The sequence below is a fragment of the Littorina saxatilis genome, linkage group LG14, assembly GCF_037325665.1.
Source record: "Littorina saxatilis isolate snail1 linkage group LG14, US_GU_Lsax_2.0, whole genome shotgun sequence".
NCBI lineage: Eukaryota > Metazoa > Mollusca > Gastropoda > Littorinimorpha > Littorinidae > Littorina > Littorina saxatilis.
Genome location: NC_090258.1, coordinates 39,166,521 through 39,190,896, shown reverse-complemented (window position 1 = coordinate 39,190,896; position 24,376 = coordinate 39,166,521). Strand labels below are relative to the sequence as shown.

Here is a 24,376-nt window from a genome sequence, read left to right as displayed (position 1 = left end):
CAGAATTGGCTGGCGTCTTTTGCACTCCCTAGGGCTACCCTTCCGGTTTCCCGGGAATTGCTGCCTCTTCTGACTAAACCGATCAAGCGTGATTCGGTTTTGCCGGTTTCCGAGGCTTCCCTCCTCTCTGCTGAGGAGGTTGGACGTCGGCAGATCGAACTGTCCTCCATTGCGGAGACTCTCGTTCGGGCTCTGTCTCGGGCATTGACCGATTCGCTAGTTCCTTTCACTCTCAGTGAAGAACAGAATGCGGACGATGTCTCTGCGCTTTTGACCGCATTGGCCAAGGTCAATGAGGAACAATTGCGTCTTTCCTCCCTGCAGTACACCCAAGCGGTACTCTGCAGGAGGGATCTCTTCCTCTCGCAGTCCCAATTCACGGAGCTGGCTACTAGGGAGACCTTGAGAGTCTCCCCGGTCTCAGAGGAGTCTCTCTTCTGTCCGCTGGCACTGGATGCCAGACAGAAGGAGATTCAGTCAAACAAGGACAGTCAGTTCCTTGACTACACTCTGAAGGGGGTGAAACAGTCTCAGCCTTCTAAACAGAAGCAGGCTCAGACATCGTCTAACCCCAAGCCAGCTCAGAAGCGGCAGGCTTCGCCGGCCGCTCGTGGTGGGAAGAAGAGGACGGCATCGGGGAGGGGGCGTGGCGGCTCTGGAAGTAAGCCACACCCCCAATGAAGCGCTCCCGATCTCACCTCCCTCCCGCCCTCCACCTTGGTGATGGCGGGAGGCCCCTCCCGGGCACTTTCTCGTTGGATGTCGGTAGTAGACAGCCAATGGATTGTGGGAGTGGTGAGTTCGGGCTTCCGTCTACTCTGGCGGGAGGAAAAGGCGCCTCTTACCCGAGTGCCTCCGCGGTTCAAGCCCCCCTTCTCGCAGGAAGCACGTTCCGTCTTGCAGTCGGAAATTGCCTCCCTGGAGCAGAAGGGCGCGGTGGAGAGAGTTCGGGTCCACAGCTCCCTGGGATTTTACGGGCGTCTGGTCGCTGTTCCCAAAGCATCAGGAGGATGGCGTCCCGTGTTGGATTTATCTCTCCTCAATACTTTCTTGAGGGAGATAAAATTCAAGATGGAGACGCCAGCCTCTGTCCGAGACTCTCTCCGCCCAGGAGACTGGGTGACCTCGATCGATCTCACGGACGCATACTTTCACATTCTTATGCATCCGACCGACCGGAAATGGCTTCGTTTCCGGTGGGGAGATCAGATCTACCAGTTTCGCGCACTCCCTTTCGGGCTGTCTCTCGCACCGTGGATTTTCACCATGGTGGTGAGACAGGTCTGTGCACTGGTGAGGTCCCAGGGTATCCGTCTGCGGGCTTATCTGGACGACTGGCTCATCATGAACCAGTCCCAGAGCGGCTGTTCGCAGGATACCCTGACGGTTCTTCGAGAATCCAACTGGTTGGGGTTCTCGATCAACCGGGTAAAGTCGGAGCTGACCCCGTCACAGACATTCACTTATCTGGGGATGTCTTTCGACACGGTCGCTTGGACTGTCCAGCCTTCTCAGAGAAGGGTGGACAAGCTCCAAGCTCAGATTCGCTCCACTTTACCTCTCCTGATGGCTTCCATCCGCTCGCTCGCCTCCATCTTGGGGCAGATGGAGTCTATGGCTCTTCTGGTTTCACTGGGCCGGGTCCACAAATGTCCGCTTCAGTTCGCGCTGAAGCCGTTTGTGGACTCTCCTCTGGTGGACTGGGACGCCCTCATCCCTTTGCAGGGATGGTTCCAGTCTGCGACCCTTCCGTGGTTGCACACGGAGTGGGTCTGCAGAGGTGTTCCGATCGTCGTGCCCCTCCCCGACCTGGACCTCTTTACAGATGCGTCCAGGGAGGGTTGGGGGGCACATACAGATCTTCAGACTCCTCCCTTTCCGTTACTCAGCCGAGTAATCCGGAAAGCGGAGATGGAGGAGCCGGCCCTTCTTCTTCTGGTCGCTCCTCTGTGGCCGTCGCAGGTCTGGTTTCCAGATCTTCTTCGGCTTGCCCAAGGGCCCCCCATTCCTCTCGCACTCGTGCGAGGGGAACTAGTGCAGCCCCGAACAGGCATTCCACACGAGGAGCCCAGTCTTCTGAAGCTTCACGTGTGGAAGTTGTTCGGGACTCGCTGAAGCGCTCTGGGGCGTCGTCTTTGACTCTGGACTTGGTGGCTCGCTCGCATAGAGCGTCCACCTCTTCAGTTTATGCTTCCCACTGGAAGGCATGGACTGCCTGGTGTTCAGCTAGAGGGGTGAGTTCGGTGGCTCCGCGCTCTATTCAGGTCGCTAACCACCTCTCTTTCATGTCTTCACAGGGCGCCTCAGTCTCCTCGTTGAGGGTCCGGCGCTCCGCTATCTCGGCGACTCTTCAGCAGATTGGTCGTTCTGTTCGAGTCGGGGGCGTTATAGCTGCAGTCATTAAAGGGGCTGCTCTTAAGGAAGCTAAAGCTCGTTTGCCCGCTCCCAAGTGGGACTTGTTTTTAATCCTGGAATTCCTTCGTTCTGCGGATTTTGAGCCTTTAAGCGAGGCCAGTCTGTTCAATGTCACTCGCAAAGCGCTGTTTCTCCTTTTGTTGGCTACGGCCCGACGGGGTAGCGAGGTCCACGCCCTGTCGGGTCAGCCTGGAGATATCTCCTTTGAGCCGGACGGTTCCGCATCTTTGCGTTTCCGGCCTGATTTCCTGGCCAAGAATCAGTCTCCGGGGCAGGCCTCTCCGCTGGTTAGAGTTAAGGCTCTGACCAGCGCGTTGGCCCCGGGTGACCCCGATTCGGTCAATTGCCCTGTGAGGGCACTTCGTCTGTACTTAGCCCGGACTCAGCCGATTCGGTCTAGTTCTCAGAAGTTGTTGTTTATCTCTCTCCTTACTAGGCGCGAGAAAGATTTGTCGAAGGTAACGTTGGCCCGGTGGGTGTCCTCGCTCATCAAGCAGGCTTATGAGTGGAGGCGCACAAAGAGGGGGGGGGTTATGCCCTCCTTGCCACTTGACTCGGCCCGAGCCCATGAGACGAGGGCGTGGGCATCCTCTCTGGCAGTTCTGCGCTCCAGACGTCTAGAGGAGGTGCTGACAACTGCGTATTGGCGTTCCGAAGATGTTTTCATAAACTTTTATCTTCGGGACGTCACAGCTCTTCGACAGGATGGCTCCAGAGGCCTTCCAGCGCTCATAGCAGCAGGCCAGTTCCTGTCCAGAACTTGATGGTGAGTTTTGATTCATTTCTAGCCCACCGCCTTGTTGATGTTATCTGCTAATGTGATTCGGAGTAAGAATATGATATTAAATGGAAAATTTCCTAAATAAATTATCATTTAATTAATATACTTACCCGAATCACATACTGTATTCCCTCCCACCTGCCCCGCTTATGGTTTTAAGATTTTTTAAAGCCGTATGATAATAGGCACGTGTTCCTAGAGGAAGTGACGTGGCATACACCCGTATGGGAGGTAACTCCCGGTGTACTGGCCCATTACCAAAGCTACTTTCACTTTCGTTTTGGTGATGGGGTTGCTTCCCTTTAAATTCTTTAGCCGGGTAAGCGTTTTTCAGTGATAAGCATCTCAGGTGACTCAATGCTAATGTGATTCGGGTAAGTATATTAATTAAATGATAATTTATTTAGGAAATTTTCCATTTATTATTTGTAGAGCTAAATATGTCAGTTGGGATCATGTTAAAAATCGCAGTGTTTTTCGCAAAATCGTACTTGACAACCCCCAGTAAAAAAATTCTAAAAAAAAAGTTAATACGTCGACCCCCTTTTTTCTTTGCACAGATGTGTCCATATTGCTTAGAGGAACCTGTGCACAAAATGTGTAATGTTTCTGACGAGCGATTTGAACACACAAGTAACCCCTTAAACAATGGCGACTGCACGTGAGAGGGAACAATAAAGAGACCAAAAAGCAATGTACTTCTGAAGAAGACCCTTAGGTCGAAACGTCGCTGTTATTCGTTCCGTGTTCGTCATTTTGACGTGAGTACATTGCTTGTTGGTCTCTTTATTTTTTACTTTTAGTCAGGTTTTGACTAAATGTTTTAACATAGAGGGGGGAATCGAGACGAGGGTCGTGGTGTATGTGTGTGTGTCTGTGTGTGTGTGTGTGTAGAGCGATTCAGACTAAACTACTGGACCGATCTTTATGAAATTTGACATGAGAGTTCCTGGGTATGATATCCTCAGACGTTTTTTTCATTTTTTTGATAAATGTCTTTGATGACGTCATATCCGGCTTTTCGTGAAAGTTGAGGCGGCACTGTCACGCTCTCATTTTTTAACCAAATTGGTTGCAATTTTGGTCAAGTAATCTCCGACGAAGCCCGGACTTTGATATTGCATTTCAGCTTGGTGGCTTATTAATTAATGACTTTGGTCATTAAAAATCTGAAAATTGTAAAAACAAAATTGTTTTATAAAACAATCCAAATTTACGTTCATCTTATTCTCCATCATTTTCTGATTCCAAAAACATATAAATATGTTATATTTGGATTAAAAACAAGCTCTGAAAATTAAAAATATAAAAATTATGATCAAAATTAAATTTTCGAAATCAATTTAAAAAACACTTTCATCTTATTCCTTGTCGGTTCCTGATTCAAAAAACATATAGATATGATATGTTTGGATTGAAAACACGCTCAGAAAGTTAAAACGAAGAGAGGTACAGAAAAGCGTGCTATCCGTCTCAGCGCAACTACTACCCCGCTCTTCTTGTCAATATCACTGCCTTTGCCATGAGCGGTGGACTGACGACGCTACGAGTATACGGTCTTGCTGCGTTGCATTGCGTTCAGTTTCATTCTGTGAGTTCGACTAAATGTTGTATTTTCGCCTTACGCGACTTGTTTACTTTTAGTCAGGTTTTGTTAAGACCTGATTTTGTCAGACTTTTGGAGGTCTTGGAATGGGGGTTTGCACTGTAGCTCAGTTTTCTAAACCCATAATACCCTCAAATCTGCTGGCCGATGTGAATGCGTGATGTATTGTGTAAAAAAATTCCATCTCACACGGCATAAATAAATCCCTGCGCCTTGAATATGTGCGCGATATAAATTGCATAAAATATAAAATAAAAAAATAAAAAAATAAATCCCTGCACTTAGAACTGTACCCACGGAATACGCGCGATATAAGCCTCATATTGATTGATTGATTGATAAAAGTCTTATGTCAAATCTAGCTGCCACAACTCGTCAGACAGTCGCGATCACCATGCAGTCAAATTGAGGCCTGTAAAATAATCTTGCGATCACTCGACTTAACTAAATCACTGTTAAGTACCAGTCTTATCCCCTGCAAATGATTGGTGGATTATTTCTTTTGTGGTATAAAAAAACCAAAATGTTAGTTTATGGAACGTTTAATTATAGACAAAACGACACATTCACTAGTATGTTGTCAATCAACCTAACGGTCTTTGTAGTTGAAAGACCGATATGTTGTACAAATAATTATGAGAAAAATAAAAGAACTTGATATTAGCTGAGTAGGGGTTAATGAGCTCGACCTTTTCAATAGTATTGCGAGACTCAAAAGGGATGACGTAAAAAGAAAATGACGTCAGAGTCGGAAGCTTGTTAAGTAGTTGATTACGGGGATTGAGAGAGATTAAGATAAAGAGAAAGTGAGATAGAGATAAAACAAATTATTTTCAATTGACAGCAAGTACAATATCGATAATTTGACTTCTTTGTTTTCAGGTCCTATAAACAAGGTGCTGTCATGGAGAGGATTCTTGCCACTGTCACGGTTGACTTACTGTGTCTACCTCGTTCATCCCGTGATCATCATCTGTGACCTGCTGGCATACAGAGTCTTTGCTTACTTCACTATAGGCTATGTGGTGAGTTGCTGCTCTTCTATTTTATGACAATAATGTTCACAATTAGAGAGTGAGAGCGTTGCTTACTTCACTGTAGGCTATGTGGTGATCGAGTTGTTTCTCTTCTGGTTTTATGACATTGTTCACAATTAGAGAGTGAGAGCACGTAGAGAGAGAGAGAGAGAGAGAGAATACGAATACGAATACGAAAGTTTATTCAGTTTTAGGCCAGAGCCCCTTCTGAAGGGTATGCGTCCATATACAACATAATCATAGCAAATATTGTGTTTCATAAATGACCCAAATTTGTATACATCAAACAGTAATACATGTGTACATAGATCATGTCACGGTGATTAATCTTTTCATTCCCTGATAAATATATTGTGCTAATTTGGATATTTGACTGACATTTCCAGTAGACATAAGCAAAGTATATCGGTACATACATGGATGGTTATAATATTTTGGCTTTATCAATAATACTCTTAGGTCACGTAGTGCAGGACAGCAGAACATAAAATGTATTTCATTTTCTTTAGCCAATTTACACAGACGACACAACAAATCTTCCTCACTCCGTACACTATACCTACACCTGTGTACAGCAAGATCCGATACACCGAACCTGAATTTAGTTAATGCACTTTTCACATAGCTGTTCATTTCCATATCTATATACGCTTCAGTACTGCTTGTGGTCTTAAACAATCTGTATGTAGAAAATCGATCACTGCTTTGCATATGGTCGTTCCAGTCTTGCCATCTGCAATCTATCAATCGCTGTCTGAAACATTTTAGAAAACCACCAATACTGTCCACCCCTTGGTTGTACCATACATCTGCAAACCCATGAGAGAACAAACACTTTCGAACATCCGTCGCCCATGTAATCTTGCCATTACAATCTAAATTATAGAGAACTTTGTATGCTTTACATGGGATCTTAGAATTTTCCATTCTTGTTAGTTTTAGCCAATATGTGATGCACTTTACATATGAGTTTAGATATATTGGGAATCTTCCCAATTCACCATACACAAGGTCGTTTGGTGTTCTCATGTCTACATGTAGGAATCGTTTCATGGCGAATAAGTGTAGTTTTTCTATTTCAGTACCTTTTTGGAAAGCCCAAATCTCAGCACCATATTGCACAATCGGTTGGACTTGAGAATCAAACAATTTTGTAAACAATGTGTAAGAACTACTCTCTAGCTTGTGCAACACACGGAGTATACCAAACACTGCCCGTTTACCCCTACTCACCAAATCTTGACAGGAAACATTAAAACTGAGTCTCGTGGAAAAAAATATTCCTAAATACTTATAAGCGTTAACAACAACAACTCTATCTGCACCATAATTCCATTTTTCACAACTAGCTAAATATCCTCCTTTACGGAAAACAATAATATTAGTTTTGTTCATGTTAACTTTCAACTCCAATCGAGAAGCTGCATTGTACATATTATTCAGCTGTCTTTGCAGGCCAACAACAGTTGTGGAGAGCAATACAATGTCATCAGCAAAAAGCAATATGAAAAATTCAACAAAATCAAATGTCACACCATGTTTTCCATTTTCCATTACTTCCAAAGCTAATTCATTAATGAATAACGAAAACAACACAGGGCTACATACATCACCTTGTTTTACCCCATATGTACAATTGATTACATCAGTAAATTTAGCGCCACATCTTATTTTAGCTTTCACATCCAAATACATGCTTTTCACACAACGATGCAATTTTCCTCTAATACCGTTTTTCATAAGTACAGGCCACAGAAGTTTCCTAGAAATCGAATCGAATGCCTTCTCAAAGTCAACAAATGCGACATACAATTTTCTGTTATTTGTAAACTGTTTCTGGATGGCCGCCAGGAGTGTAAAGATATGGTCAACTGTTGAATGATCTTTTTTAAATCCAGCTTGATGTTCACCAGTAATATCATTTATGCTAATCCATTCCTGCAATCTGTTATTAATTATGGAGCTATATAATTTACTGCTGACATCACACAGTGATATTCCCCTGTAGTTATTGGTGTCATTTATCTGACCTTTCTTAAACAGAGGCAAGATTATTGATTCCTTCCAGTTGTCCGGGTAAAAACCACTATCAAACAAGACATTAAACAACCTTACTAAAAACACCACCACAGCCTCACCCGAATGCTTGAAAAACTCACCAATCAGCCCATCTGGACCAGCAGACTTTCCGTTCTTCAGCTTTCTAATTGCAAGAGTGACTTCTTCTTTCGAAATCGGTCTATCTAATACATGTTCAACAACATCATCATCATTTCCTTCATCATTAACATCAGCATTTTCATCCACAGCCCCATCAACGACGTCCACTATAGCTACATGTGTGTCCTTCTCTAGTACATTCTTAAAATGTTGGAACCAATCATCTGGAGTAATGTTATGACGCGGCTGCGTTTTCCTCCCTGAAAGTTTCTTCATAGTTTCCCAAAATAGTTTCTGCGATTTTACTGAGCTGCTCAAGTCAGCGAGTAGACCAGCGTTATAGCTTTTCTTTTTCATAACGATCAGGTATTTATATTCACGCCTAGCAATGCAATATATATTTTTGTCCAGAACATCTTTTGATTTTCTACATTTATGTAACATCTTACGGACATGCCTTTTTGCTGTTTGACATTCATGGTCAAACCATTCGAGAGAGAGAGAGAGAGAGAGAGAGAGAGAGAGAGAGAGAGAGAGAGAGAGAGAGAGAGAGAGAGAGAGAGAGAGAGAGAGAGAGAGAGAGAGAGAGAGAGGGAGAGAGAGAGAGAGGGAAGGAGAGGGAGGGGGGTGGTGGGCAGTGCATGTATGTGTGTATTTGATATAAAGAAAGAAATAAAGAATGACATTAAGGAAAGAAGAAAGAAAGAAATAAGGGACAGAGACAAATTAGGAGAGAGAGAGAGAGAGAGAGAGAGAGAGAGAGAGAGAGAGAGAGAGAGAGAGAGAGAGAGAAAAAAAGAGAGAGGGAGAGAGAAAAAGAGAGAGGGAGAGAGATAGATAGAGACAGAGAGACAGAGAGAGAGAGAGAGAGAGAGAGAGAGAGAGAGAGACTCAGAGAGGTAGAGAGAGAGAGAGAGAGATATATATATATAGAGAGAGAGAGAGAGATAGAGAGAGAGAAAGATATATATATATATAGAGAGAGAGAGAGAGAGAGAGAGAGGGGGGGGGGGAGAGGGGAGCACTGCAGCCCTTGCTACCTTGTCAGAAGGTGATGCTTTCTCAGTCTGGCAATTTGTAAGTAGGACAGATCCTAATTGTTAAGTTGAAGTCATGTATTGAAAGAAATACGGGGCTGCACTCCACTGTATTGCACAACTATTGTAACTGGTGTTTGTGTCTCTTCTGTCCACAGCTCTTCCGTTACCTAGGCTACGTGGTGGTGAGCTACTTCGTCGCTCTGGTGCTTGCCGTGCTGACCCAGGCCCCCATGCTGGCCTTGGAGAAAGCCATCCTGTCAGCCTTCAAACGCTCATAAACATGACGCTGGCACCTGAGGCCCCCATGCTGGCCTTGGAGAAAGCCATTCTGTCAGCCTTCAAACGCTCATAAACATGACGCTGGCACCTGAGGCCCCCATGCTGGCCTTGGAGAAAGCCATCCTGTCAGCCTTCAAACGCTCATAAACATGACGCTGGCACCTGAGAGTGCATGAATATCCGAATCCGTTTTTTCCTTAAGGCCTTTCAAACACTCATAAACATCGACGCTGACACTGGAGAGTGGATGACCTAATCCGTTCTTCCTTCAAACACTCATAAACATCGATGGCAGCCACCGACCTGAGGATATGACGGCCATTAATATCGAACGCAGAAGAAGAATAAACATCGACGCTGGCACTTGAAAACGGATGTCCTAATCTTCTTCCTCCAAACTCTCATAAACATCGACGCTGAAGAGTGGATGTCCTAGCTAATCTGTTCTTCCTCCAAACACTCATAAACATCGACGCTGAAGAGTGGATGTCCTAGCTAATCTGTTCTTCCTCCAAACACTCATAAACATCGACGCTGAAGAGTGGATGTCCTAGCTAATCTGTTCTTCCTCCAAACTCTCATAAACATCGACCCTGAAGAGTGGATGTCCTAGCTAATCTGTTCTTCCTCCAAACTCTCATAAACATCGACGCTGAAGAGTGGATGTCCTAGCTAATCTGTTCTTCCTCCAAACACTCATAAACATCGACGCTGGCACTTGAGAGTGGAGTTGTGTCCTGCGATCCGTTCTTCCTTCCAAAGCCTTGAGTGTGCCAACGTAACTGTTCAATACTGTTTCTTCTTGCTGCCCTACCCAAAGGGCATAATGGGTAGTAAGCAACTACTGTTCCCACCGAGAACTGTTTTCTTGCCTGGGGTCTGAATCATTCAGAAACTGACCGGCCAGTATTCTGGGAATGTTTGTCTGTCCAATTTATGTGTGCCTTGCAATTATGCAACCATGCAGGTGTTCATGGTGTCACATGATCTGTGCGGGTGCCAGGATGTAGATGAGCCAAGATTTCAGTCTCCATTTTTGACATGCAAACAGGAGAATCTTGTACAAATGAGGCAGAGCATTTAGACTAGAGCACTAATTACTTTCCATCTTGCAAACAGGAGGTTGGCAAGCAAATTACACAGATGCAGAGTCTGCAGCTTGCCAGCAGAAGACAGATTTAACTGTCCTCTGCTGGACCTGAAAATGTCCTGCCTACTGGTGGATTCTGAAACAACTGTTTTTCAATTTCAAGTTCAAGTCCAAGTGGCAGCCAGCATGAGGTCTATACACTTGGGCCTTTAAATGTTGTACTTGTCCATGTTCATCAGTGGTGAAAGTCCCTGACAGGCGTTTATTCAGTCACAGCAGTGCATGGCCATGCAGTGCAGTGGTAAACAAAGACGCCAGTTTATGTTAACACCAATATTTGTCCTTTATGAATTGTTTATTTTGACAAAAATGTAACGGTCTTTTAAGGGGTGCAGCAGAAAATGTGCCTGTAGTTTGAAGGGGTCAAACAGTTCAACGATTGCCTTAAAACATGCACATGTCCTTAAAGTGTAAGTTGCCTGAGAGAAAAGTAAAGCGTTCTTGCAGTCCTCATGCAGTTGCATTATGTGTGGTCGCGAATACTTTCAACCCAGAGAGACACTTTACTGCCCACATATCTTTCTTGTCTTTTACTCTGTGCGCCATCATAAATTACAACGTTGCCATTTTCTGATCACACGTTGCCTTTGGAAAATATCAAATCCTTTAATGTCTTCCAAAAATCAAACCGCACATCTGCATGTGAAATGGTTCATTTAGACGAACGAACTGTGCCATTGAGAATACATGTTTGAGACACTAATTATCTAAGTTTCAACAAATATATTGAATACAAAAAATCATGATGCAGCCTTCACACTAAATGATCATTAAGTTACTACCCCCTCCCTTGTTTTGATTGTGAATTCTTTTAAAGCTTGTGGGCAGGAGCAACTGGGGGACCGAGAAAAGAGTAAATTCAAGCAACTATAACAGTAACGTTTTCTTGTGCCAGTAGCTAGATTACATTTTGCTGTTTGTTAGTTGGTTATTTTGGTTTTATAAAGACATTTACTATAACTTTCGGTCCAGTGTAAGTGTCTCTTGTGCAAATGGTGTGGTTTAGGGCACTGACTTTACGTCATATGGTCCACACACAAAATGTCTGCCTCTGCCACAGATTTTTATGTTCATTTTTGCTTGGTGTTGTTAATTGTTGTAGTTGTTCATGGTAATGCAACATGCTTTTGCATATACATTACCTATAACAAAAGCGAACATATATCATATGGTGCAAGTGGGCTGTTCAATTGTTTTTGTTTTAAACCATCATGTCTTTCAAAACCATTCAAATCAAATGACAAGATAACATACGTGTGTTTGATGAGAAACTAGAACATATGTGCATGCTCCCACTTTAATCCAGTAATTTGTCTTCCATCTTCAGTTTAAAACCCGACTCAAACCGTTCATTTTGGTTACATTTTGCCATAATGTTGTTTGCTGCACTGTGAAAAAAGGACTGGACTTACAACAAAGTTAACGTTTTCATTACTCAAACTTTGCAGTATGTTACGTACGTTAGATTATTGTAAATGTTCGCATTGCAGGCAGTATTTTAGACAGAGGGATTGAAACGGACTTTCTCTGTTGTGACCATTCTTTATATTTTGAGGTGTTTTCATCTTGATGAAAAAAGGCCAGAAAAGAGTGTAAGATTAAGTCCCGGCCAGCCCATACTTTATCATTAATGTTTTGGTTGATTTTGTGGTTAATGTTGAATGTTGGTCTTAATTTTAAAAGGCATTAGTGGTTACTTGAGGCCAATGGACATGCATTAGCTCTCGTACCTTCATATACAATATTCAGATTCAAACCAGAAGGTACGTCACCCCGTGTTATGCTGATGAATGATTCACTTAAGCGTTGCTGGCAATTGAACCCACTGATAAATATAAACAGGAATATTAATTGACTCGCGCTCAGTCACATATAAGCTGTGATATACCTTGACCTTGTATGGCTTCATTTTGTCACAAACAACGAATGTTCAGGCTTACTCACGTTTAACTTGATGACCAATAATCAAAAGATCCATTGTGATAAGACAAATCCCAAAACAGATGGACTGCTAACGTTCCAAAATTCAGAATCAAAAAACTAAAATGGTAGCTGCTATTGGAACATTTCATTTATGACAAAACAAAACGTTGTGACATTTACAGTACTTCGACCCAGTGGTCTTTTCGGTAGATAGACGAACACTTATGAGACAGATCAATCAATATGAGGCTTATATCGCGCGTATTCCGTGGGTACAGTTCTAAGCGCAGGGATTTTTTTATTTTTTTTTTATTTTTCATTTTTTATTTTTTATTTTTTTATCTCAAAATTGTCGACGAAATTCGCTTGCAAGATGCAAATTGCCTCTTCAGCATCAAGCAAGCGAGTTTTATCGACAACTTTGAGATAAGTTCATAATCTGTATCATAAGTGTTTGTCAGTCTGTCTACATTAAAGATACAGACCATTGTGATAACTGCTATTCACAACATGTCTAATGTTACTCAACTGTTTATTTTTGTTAAGATTACAATAATCAAAAGAACTCTTGTGATAACAAACTGATGATGGGATATTAATTGAAAATGTGCGTTTAGTATGCCAGTCTTTTATGGCCAGTCTAAATGTGGTTATATTGTTTGATGGGTGCTTTGTATCGGCGTCTGACGTGCTCTTCAGAAGTTATCTAGGATTGCTTCATTCATGTGACACTATCGATGAAATCAGGTGCTCCGTGACAATGCCTTAATTGGCTTAAAAGAAAAATATTGGTAATTATAATAATTATGTTTTTTATCCTTGTGATTTGTGATTTTGCTTGAGGGGGGGTGTTCTTTGGCTTAAATATAAAGAAAGCAACCACCTTAAATTAGGCATCAATTTGGAGTCCGTCTTAACCTGAGAAATGGCAAGCAAACAACACACGTCTTTTTGTTGCACATATAGTTCCATTAGTTTATATGTTCATTTTAAAAGCTTTTTTTACAATCTTTATTACATTGTTTCAAATGTTCATTTTGAAAGTTTATTGTGCACTGTTCTTTCTCTTCAATGTTCTGAGAAAACGGCAAATAGTGTTCACATGTGTATAAAGTGTCAAATGTTGTTGATAACAAAATTTACATATTACAATACACAGGGTTTGCTGGAGCTTTTTGAATGTGAGTGACTAAGTCAGTTGTTGACTAACATGTCTTGTGTTCTCTTTTTAATTAAAAAAAAGTTTTGTTACAGTTTTCTGTTGAAGGATACTATACTTTCCTGTTTGTTTAATTATGTACATAATAATGTATCAGTTTCAAACTAATTTCACTGTTAGCTTGATGAGAACATCTCTGACAACGTTTTCTCAATCAATCAATCAATGACGCTTATATCGCGCATATTCCGTGGGTACAGTTCTAGGCGCTCTGCAGTGATGCCGTGTGAGATGAAATTTTATACGGCCAGTAATTGCAGCCATTTCGGCGCATATTTACCTTTCACGGCCTATTATTCCAAGTCACACGGGTATAGGTAGACAATTATTAACTGTGCCTAAGCAATTTTGCCAGGAAAGACCCTTTTGTCAATCGTGGGATCTTTAACGTGCACACCCAATGTAGTGTACACGGGGGGGGGGAGTTCGGACACCGAAGAGAGTCTGCACACAAAGTTGACTCTGAAATAAATTTCCGCCGAACCTGGGATCGAACTCACGCTGACAGCGGCCAACTGAATACAAATCCAGCGCGCTACCAACTGAGCTATATCCTCGTATCTGAGGATAGTGGGGTGAGGTTAGTTTGAGAGAGGGGGAGGTGTTATGTTTTGCATGAGAGAGCATATGAAAATAAGAGAAAACCATTTGAAGCGGAACAGTTTGCATTTTTCTTTTCTTTTTTTCTCTATTGCTTTCCTGGATTTCTTTTTACTTTTTTTTCCAAGTAGGTAACTGTATGTGCCTAATTTTTTCTTTTTTTGTATTATGAAAATGGCATCTGTTCATCATGGAGAAAAGATTTTACTTTGTTGAGGTTTGCGTTTGCGAACTCAACTTCGAAAGATCAGGTGAGGTATTACATTTTCCAGTTGTTTTTGTTGTTATTGAATTTGTTATTTTTTTTTGCATGCACTGATTTAATACTGCATACATATAGACTGGAAGGTGAATGAAAAGATGGGAGTGGGTGTGAATGCATGATGTATTTTTTGAGAGATTGCATTTTTATTGCATTTATTTAGTGCTACATTAATGTTCTTAAACTGCTCTGTGCTCATCATAACAATTAGTATTTGCTTATAGGTGTCGGTGCTCACATATGCGACTATATTGCTTGTTTGTGTGAGTGTATGTGTGAGTGTTTGCACAGTGTGTGTGTGTGTGTGCGGGCTTGCGTGTGTGATTCAGTTGAAAAATGCTGGGACATGTACACTTTATATAAACATGACACACTGTAAAGAGATCAGCTTAGGTCCATGCTTGCTTAACATGACATTTTGTTGTTTTCCAGTTCATGTATATATCAAATATGTTTGCTACTGATTTAGAGGCATGAAGTCCTCCTAATGAGCAGTCAAATCTACCGAAAGACAATTTAAAAAACACACACAAATAATTACAAGCAAATAAACAATAAAGCAAGCAAACAACAAAATGTGAACGTATGTGTGCTATTATTTAACATGAATTCACTGTGTATGTGTCATTGAGTAGATTGAGCTGGAGAATTATATTGAAACTTTGTTCTTGTAAATATGTTACATATTTATATATATAAACATGATATATGTGTATTCGCATGTGTTTAGGCTGGTCTAACAGTTTCATTTATTTTGAGTTCATTCTTCAGATCTCATACGTTATCCAGAATAATTCAAACGCCATGTAATGATTGATTAATTAATCAGAATAGCCCAATAGTGTTTGAGTTACACACCTAAGAATTGGTGAATGTTTTAATGAGCCGTTTCTTTCATTGTTTCGTTTTACACGTTGATGTGTCTAATTCTGCCATCAATTTGAACTGATTTTGTCTGATTATTCTTGTTAAAGTGCTCTGTGTACGATTTTCCCCCATAATAGTTGTATGCCTGGATGGGCCATGCATGACTGTCTTCCATCATTACCCATAATAAGGTGGTCCTGTTGGTTTTTAGATCAAGGGGCCTGACATTTAATGCCTAAAACACTATGCTCACTTCTATTGCTCTGCCATAATGATAGTTATTGTCGGTATAACACCATTGCCATACTATTATTTCAAAACATAAGGGTGTTTGTTAGTGTATGTGTACATGTAACTGTGAGTATGTGTGAGTTTGTGTGTGAGTGTGCATCCATTTGCATATATATGCATGTGTGTTTGTGTACAGGCTGGTGCGTGACTGTCTTCACGCGTGTATGTGTGTGCTAAGCTGATTACCTGAAGCCAACTTAAAGGGATGTAGGAGCTAGCTGGCATTTACGAGTTACATATAATTACCTTTTTCTAACAAAAATACTTTTTTGCGCCTTTGATTCATACTTATAACTTCCAAATGAAAACCTTTTTTAAAACGTCTATTGCCTTGTTCGAGTTCTCTCTTGGAAAGATAAGTGAAACTGTGTCCTTGTATGTGATGAAAGAACTGTCACTTGTAAAAACAGCATCAACTCAATATATTTTTTTGTTATAATTTCAACATAAATGTTCTGCGCAATAAAGTGTTAAGCTGGTCTTTTTTATGTTTACATTTTGGAATGTAAGAAATCTGTGAATGTCTCATTTTCATTTTCTATTGTGTTTCAGCTTTTCAACTGTGTGTTAATTCAAATGTGAAAGTTCATGAAACATAGGCTCAGCTTTCCTTAACTGTTATCAATACTGAATAGACCTTTTCCAAAAAAATAACTTTTTTCTGGAGGTGTGTTCATGTTGATTTCTAGAATGTGGATGTGGAAGCGTAGATACACGCAGTCAAAACACTGTTATGAGTTATTTCTGAAGTAATGTCTGTAAGTGCAGTGAGACTCATACATTGTATTTATAACTGTTATCATGGTTTATCAGAAAGTACTGGTGCGTATGTTTGAAAAAGTTTAAAATCTAGTGATGTAGTAACAGCTAGTGAGGAGTACCTGATAAATCAAAGTGTGTGTGTGTGTATATAGATATGTTAGCAATGATATCACCATCAAATTACATTATTAAAATGTAGGCATTTGCCTCTGTAAACGTCACTCAGTTCTGTTGTAATCTATTGCAAGAAAAAAAAGAAAATAAAGATTATTTGTTTGTTCATGGCTGGTTTTCTGAATGCGAGATAGTTGTCACTTTGGTATAATCTTCTGCTCACACTCACACACCAACACACAGATAGAGAGTCCTGTCTAGAGACATGAGAAAGTCTAATATAGAAATTTCCCCCCAGACATGTAGAGGTGAAAAAACAACCACAGGTCTAAAAAATGAATTTAGGTTAACATGTAGTATTTTTTGGGTCCACTTAAAAGCCTAAAATGCCATCAACATATAATGATAAATTTCTCCATGACACGCACTAAATTGAACTTGTTTCATTTTGCAAGCAATTAAGTTACAGCTGAGGCTGGGTGACATTTCAAAAGTGTCCCCCTCCCCTCCCCCCCCCCCCCCCCCTCTCTCCCCCTCAAAGGTGGAACATTCAGGAAAAAACCCATGAAATACAGCAAAGGTTGTTGAAACAAATGAAGACAACAAGAACAAAAACTGGAATAACAAAAATCACACTGAAAGAAAATGAGGCAGAGGGTTTTATTTTCTTTTGCAGGGTATGAAGCAAAACATAATGTTTGTAACTGGAAGGCAAAAGCTTACATTCAAAACAGCCAGAGGACAGACACGTCTGAATAAAATACACATCATTCCACATGGTACTGTACTGCCATGGTATCATGATTTTGTACTACATGTACTAGCCCTGACTTCACAGGAGGGTACAGGGAACCAGTACACAGACTCAAATCATGGACATATTGTAAGAATGCAGTAGAACTTCTGCATCTCACACAATAAAACTAAAACTATATCCAATTCAGGTGAAATAAATATTGTAAAGGTAAGTGATTAGTGAAGACAGGTGATCTTACTTTTTGGCATTTTATTTCACAATGGGTGCTGTGAGCTTGTGCCTTTGATTCATAGTGCTATTTAAAATTTGAAGAATTAAAAAAAAGCCCTGTCGTGACATTGAAGTACAATGTATAGTAATTAAAATATTTGTTTCATTTTCAAACTCACTTTTTTTCTGACTATGTCTTGACACTTTTAACACTTGGTTGAATTCATTCCCACTACACTCTGGATTGAAACAGAAAAAGACAACTACAATAGCATGATACTGGTGTAAAGCAGTGATCACCCTGGCAAGGGTCAAAATGTGTATTTCTTTACACTTACAGGTACGAATTCTGACTCTCGCACAAACTGGTTTCTGTTACGCAATCCAGTCAAACCAAGTCCGACACACAGTGATTGCTTATACCAGTTGATATTTCGGCAGGTTTATTCTTGACAAATGTATCAATTATTGCATATGTCAAACCTACACCTGCCAAACAAAATATCAACTGGTATTCGTATGACCTGTTGCCTAATTTCCGCTATTTGTTGAGAATGTTTGCAGTAAAATACCAGAAATGACCAGTTAACGCGATCTCTGTACACGCACAGCCACTGATGAGTTCCTCGTTGCACAGAATGAATGTATCACTACAACTACTACATCGCATGTACATTTAGAACTAGGGTCTCACTCTATTTGCCGTAAGCCAGTTACTGAGTTAGCATGTCGATGTCTGATTTTGTACAACACACGCTCAGACATACTCATTAAATAAGATGCAAACGTAATAATCGTAAGAGCACCAACTAAAGCAATAACGAAAGGTTTATCCAACGAGAAACAACAATCAACATTTACAACAAGGGAACCAAGTAGAACATCCAAACAAAAATGACACTCACATCAGACTAAGCTTCACTGATGAAAACTACAATTCAAAATGAGTACAAAATCAAACAAGACTGTTAAACAAAAGATCAAGATAAAACAGCACAAACGAAGCAATCAACAAAGCCGCTCAGCCGTATGAAATTAAGCAACCAGACTCACAAACTCATAGTGTTCAATGAGTTATTTTCTACTAATTTGACTAATCTTAATCAAACTAATATTTTAAAGTTTAAAATAAAAATATTGCAGCAATACAGCTGGCAATCTCTTGGTATTTGAGCTAGTTTGAATTTGAAACAAGAAGGGCAAAGCCCATACGACTCACATGCTTGACCTTGACCTTTACATGACCTTCAGGGTCAAGGTCAAATAACTAAACCTAGCAATGACATCATACACTAAGAACTGCTTTACACATTTTTCCTACCAAAATACATGTGACCTTGACCCAAGGTCATCCAAGGTCAAGGTCATCCAAGGTCATGCAACACAAAGCTGTTAATTCAAGACATAGGAAGTACAATGGTGCTTATTGGCTCTTTCTACCATGAGATATGGTCACTTTTAGTGGTTCACTACCTTATTTTGGTCACATTTCATAAGGGTCAAAGTGACCTTGACCTTGATCATATGTGACCAAATGTGTCTCATGATGAAAGCATAACATGTGCCCCACATAATTTTTAAGTTTGAAACAGTTATCTTCCATAGTTCAGGGTCAAGGTCACTTCAAAATATGTATACAATCCAACTTTGAAGAGCTCCTGTGACCTTGACCTTGAAGCAAGGTAAACCAAACTGGTATCAAAAGATGGGGCTTACTTTGCCCTATATATCATATATAGGTGAGGTATTGAATCTCAAAAACTTCAGAGAAAATGGGAAAAATGTGAAAAATAGCTGTTATTTAGACAACATTTATGGCCCCTGCGACCTTGACCTTGAAGCAAGGTCAAGATGCTATGTATGTTTTTTGGGGCCTTGTCATCATACACCATCTTGCCAAATTTGGTACTGATAGACTGAATAGTGTCCAAGAAATATCCAACGTTAAAGTTTTCCGGACGGACGGCCGGACGACTCGGGTGAGTACATAGACTCACTTTTGCTTTGCATGTGAGTCAAAAAGGGGTGATGATGCCAATTATTTCCTGCCAGCCAAAAATACTGTAAAAGCTGAATATTTCACATTTAATGCCCTATATTCCACAAGCTCTTCCAGCTAAAATCCTCCATGGATAACATCTCTTATCTTTTCTCCATGATAAAATGCCCTACTACAAAAATCACGTTTTCCTTATTTCTCGTTTTCTTTGCCCTATAGACCGAGCATAACTGACATTTAAAATTTCACACTGTACAATCTCTTGGTGTGGTGTCTGCCTGTTTTGGCTTAGTATGTACACGTACTTCAACTCCACTTTACAATCATTTGTGACTGAATGTGAGATGTTCAGGAACTCTTTCCTTCCTGACAGCACAACCACACAGAAAAGAACAGCATCAGATATTTGAGCCAGAGTCACTATGATTTTCCTCTGGTTTTGTTTAACTTGCTATTATGCGTTATGATTGCAGAATCAACTTCATCCTTGCATGCACGTTCACAAACTGAACTGTAAAAATAAGCCATGAATTAATCACACAAAACTGAAAATCACTCAGCTCCAACCAATATTCACACAAAGAAAATGAATGACAAAATATGATACACGCAACTAAACAAACATCGAGAAATACAAGAGAGAGATGTTTGTTCGAAAGTTTATGTCTGAAACAGACAGCATTTTACCTCAGGAGTACTTTTTGTTCGTTACACTATACACCTACACTTTCTATGCACTAAATAACTCTGGTTAACTAAAGGGTATATCTTGTCTTTTTAACAAAGAAACACAAACGTACAATAACTTATACACACACATGAATAATATTAATGTCATGAAATTTTTCACAACCACATGCTCAAGAAAATCTGGGTGAACTCAGCCCAAAGACAGGCACGGAGATAAAATGATTAAAAAAATTGTTCTGAGCAATTCTTGTCTTGTGCTGCAAGCTGATCTTTGAATTACAACTAATTGTGTGAACATTACGTTACATTAAAGAGCACGACTTATGACATGAAAGGGAACAAAAAAGATAGATTTTATCCAAAGTCTATGACAACTCTTGCCATGATGGAGAAAAAGAGAGAAGTAAAGAAATTATGAAAATAAGCAGAACAGCTTGATTTCCATTGGAAGAAAGAGAGGAAGTAGAACAGAAATGAGTGAAAGGGAGTGGGGTAGGGGCACAGTAGTTTGTGGAGGGAACATGGTTGCTATAGGCCACATGAACAAAGACAGGAACAAGCCATTATGATTTGAAGTAAATGTGTTGTTGGAGGTCTTTATTTTCATACAAAGATATGGCAGCGGACTGTCAAAAAAAAAAAAGAAAAAAAAAAAAGAAGAAGATATATTATATACTGTAATGGAAGAAAAAAAAAGAGACACATTCCTGTCCCCTCAGGGCTGCTGTACAATTTTTATAAAGGCCATTTATGGAAAGTATTTCAGCGAGCACAAGAAACTGTCAAATACAATCCTTTTCTGAAACATTTCACAACTCATTTAATTTATTCATATTGCCATTGAATTTTCCTTGATAAAAAAAGTTCTCAAATGCCTTTCACAACATAATGTAATTGCTTACCCTACACAAGATCCCCAACAAGACATGAACATTTGGACTGAGCAAAAAGAACAAAAGACTATTCCCACTCTTTCTTGATTAAAGAAATTATGACTTTCTATGACTCGGACGTTATTTCCGCATAAACTAAGAAAGAGGATGAAGATATTAAGTGTTAGTACACGGTTTTCAGGTCAGGTCCATCGACTTGACCAAAAAAATCCAACAAAAATCAACATTCCGTTGTGTGGGTGTAATGAATATATATATATATATATATCTATATATATACTGTTTATGACAACCATGCCTACTACTGGAAAAACAACATCACACCATTCGTCCTAAATGAATGATATGAGGCAGTTTTGTAAAAAGCTCACGGTATGTATACGTGAAAATACAACATGGTGTCTGAAAATGTGCAATGCTGAATCAATGCATTTTTTCTGGACAAATAACAACATGATTTTACTTTACAAAAAAACAACAACAAAAGAACGAAAAGAGTAAAGAACAGAACACACAAAAATCCCAGAGTCAAAAAGAAGATTACATGTTTAGCACATTCTCGTACACAGCACAAACTGTACTCCAACAGATATATGCATATTCTCTCGCCTACACACATATAATAAACTTGATCATTTATATATATGCATACAGACCATAATACACCCTGCCAAGAATCTTCTCGTCTCCGCATACACTTTGTGGGTATTAACAAATGAAGCTTGCTATGATTGCAACTCTACAGAGTTTTAATTGAAACCATTGGTTTAAAAAAAAAAGTCCACTGGCTTCGTTTCTATGAAAACTGTACAGCATAAAAATATGTATTCACAAGAAAGATGAAGACAAGTAAGAAATATGATCAACTCAATATTGCGACGAAACAATTATTGTGCAGCTTTGCAAGGCTTCATGAAAGACATGCATTTTCTGGTTTGTGAGTGCTTCGAGGGCGACATTCTCTGCTGTTATTAACCCTACCAAAAAGATGAAACGTTGCGTGTATGTCACAAGAAAAACTATGTATAACCACATGGCACAGAACAATTAACGATGTTAAGTTGATAATCAAGACAAACATTAATTTTCAGTTTTTTCTTTTTTTTATGTTTTTTTCTTCACACATGCCTGCTATAAATGCAATTCACAGCTTTTGATAAAATGGCTAAGTAACTATGAAGCATACATGAATTAACAACACCAGATGTTAATCCTTCGCTGAAAAATATTAACACTGTCCATTTCACAAATCAACACCAAAAACACCTGACCCAAGATCAAAAATGTTCCTTACCACGGTAAAAAAAGCATGATCGTGCCCAATTCCAAATCTGTACCAAATTAGATCTTACAGAAAAGTGTTTCTTTTTCTATCTGAGAAACGAAGGGACATAATTTTGCCCTGTCGCTGATGTTTCAATCTTGCTCACATGTGTGTTCAAGCAGAATAGTTTAAATACTGCATAAAAAGTGCCTTCCCCCCCTCAAATCAAACTGTACATTTCTCAACAACAAAAAGTGTTGTCTATGCGGGAGGTTAGGCCAGCACACCCTCCTACTTCAAGCTCAATCCCTTCCCCTCCTTCAAAAAACGATTTCTGTCTCAACAACCTCCTTCTCTTTGACTATAACAACAAAAAAAGATGTTGTCTTCAAACCGCTTGCCCCAAGCTCTCTACCCCCCTCATCTACACATCGTTAAGGGCAAAAATGTCACAGGTGTCAGTGATCAGAGCTCCATCACAATTCCACACTCCGTATTTCCCCCTTCAAATAAACAGAAAAAGACAAAAAACTAAACAAAACAAAAACCCAGCTTTTTCTTTTCAGAAAGACATTTTCATTTCACTCCCTTGCCCCAAAATCTTTCCCCATTAAACAAACAACAGCCTTTTGTCTTCAAAAAGACACCTTCCTTTCAACTCCTTGCTCCAAAATCTTTACCTCTAAAACAACAATAACAGCTTTTTCTCTTCACAAAGATATCTTCTTTTCACCCCCCCCCCCCCCCCCCAAAAAAAAGAAAAGAAAGAAAAACCCACACCCTTTCAGCCTTCCCAAACAGGTTTTCGTGCAGAGTAAAACCCCAACCGTGACACAACGATTGAGCGGTATAGTAAAATACTCGCGCGAGAGAGAGAGTGAGAGAGAGAAAGAGAGAAGTCCATCCTATGTAAAGGTCTACACAGAGGGTTGCTAGTTGATACGCTCCACGTAGTTAGAGGGCAGCATTCCGTACTGTCCGCTACGCTCCACACGGCCCGTCATCCACCCGGCGTCCACCGGTGTGCACTCGATGATGAGGTCGCCATCCATGAAACTGACCTCGTCCGAGTCAGCCGCTTGGTAGTCGTACATGGCTTTGCACACCAACTGGAAAAGGGAGGGATTGGTTAAGTGAGGGGTAGAGCAGGCATGGGAATTGAAAAAAGTAAAAAAGGCGAAAAATGTGTAAGTAATATCAAAGTCGACAGCGCGAAGCGTCTAGCCTTACTAGGGGGGTCCGGAAATTTGTTTCTCCAAAGAACCGAACCCAAATTGTGCAATTTGGTGTCATCTGAGCTCCAAGTTTGCCATTAAATTCAGTTTTCAGAACCATTTTTGCCTTCCCCATTTATTTTTTTGGCGGAACAACAAAAAAATTCAGCGGAAATTTGCCTTTCGGCGGACAATTCCCATGGTAGAGGTTTTGTGTTTGATAAAGGTATTTGTGCTCCCTCCTCTCTCTCTCTTTTACACACATACACTGAACAATTGTAGATGTATGCATGTTAACCCTACCCCTTCCATCCCACCCTGCTACTGTGACAATCATACTCATAGTGGAAACGGCCATCCTTCAACATTCAGATTAACGTTTTTGTTCCATGTCTTTTTCTTTATTTGGTGTTTAACGTCGTTTTCAACCACGAAGGTTATATCTCGACGGGGAAAGGGGGGAGATGGGATAGAGCCACTTGTCAATTGTTTCTTGTTCACAAAAGCACTAATCAAAAATTTGCTCCAGGGGCTTGCAACGTAGTACAATGTATTACCTTACTGGGAGAATGCAAGTTTCCAGTACAAAGGACTTAACATTTCTTACATACTGCTTGACTAAAATCTTTAAAAAAATTGACTATAATTATTCTATACAAGAAACACTAAACAAGGGTAAAAAGAGAAACAGAATCCGTTAGTCGCCTATTACGACATGCTGGGGAGCATCGGGTAAATTCTTCCCCCTAACCCGCGGGGGGTCTTTGTTCCATGCATGTGGTTTTTTTCACGTAAGTTTGAAATATGAACAATTACTAACAAAAACATAAACTAACGACAGAG

At 40.4% G+C, this 24,376-nt stretch overlaps 2 protein-coding genes across 7 annotated transcripts in view; one reads left to right on the top strand and one right to left on the bottom strand.

Annotated features, from left to right (window-relative positions):
- Positions 1-9,353, top strand: part of LOC138946775 (uncharacterized) — a 61,532-nt gene extending 52,179 nt beyond the window's left edge. Inside the window, exons 23-24 of the mRNA XM_070318178.1 lie at positions 5,685-5,827; positions 9,195-9,353. Of these exons, the coding sequence (XP_070174279.1) occupies positions 5,685-5,827; positions 9,195-9,317 (266 nt within the window). The 3' untranslated portion in view covers positions 9,318-9,353. The remainder of the gene's footprint in view (positions 1-5,684; positions 5,828-9,194) is intronic.
- A 7,799-nt stretch (positions 9,354-17,152) lies between these two features.
- LOC138947747 (LIM and SH3 domain protein F42H10.3-like) overlaps positions 17,153-24,376 on the bottom strand; it is a 67,620-nt gene continuing 60,396 nt past the window's right edge. For all 6 annotated transcript variants that reach the window (XM_070319296.1, XM_070319295.1, XM_070319299.1 and 3 more), the window contains one exon: positions 17,153-23,428. In XM_070319296.1, the coding sequence (XP_070175397.1) occupies positions 23,252-23,428 (177 nt within the window). In that variant the 3' untranslated portion in view covers positions 17,153-23,251. The remainder of the gene's footprint in view (positions 23,429-24,376) is intronic.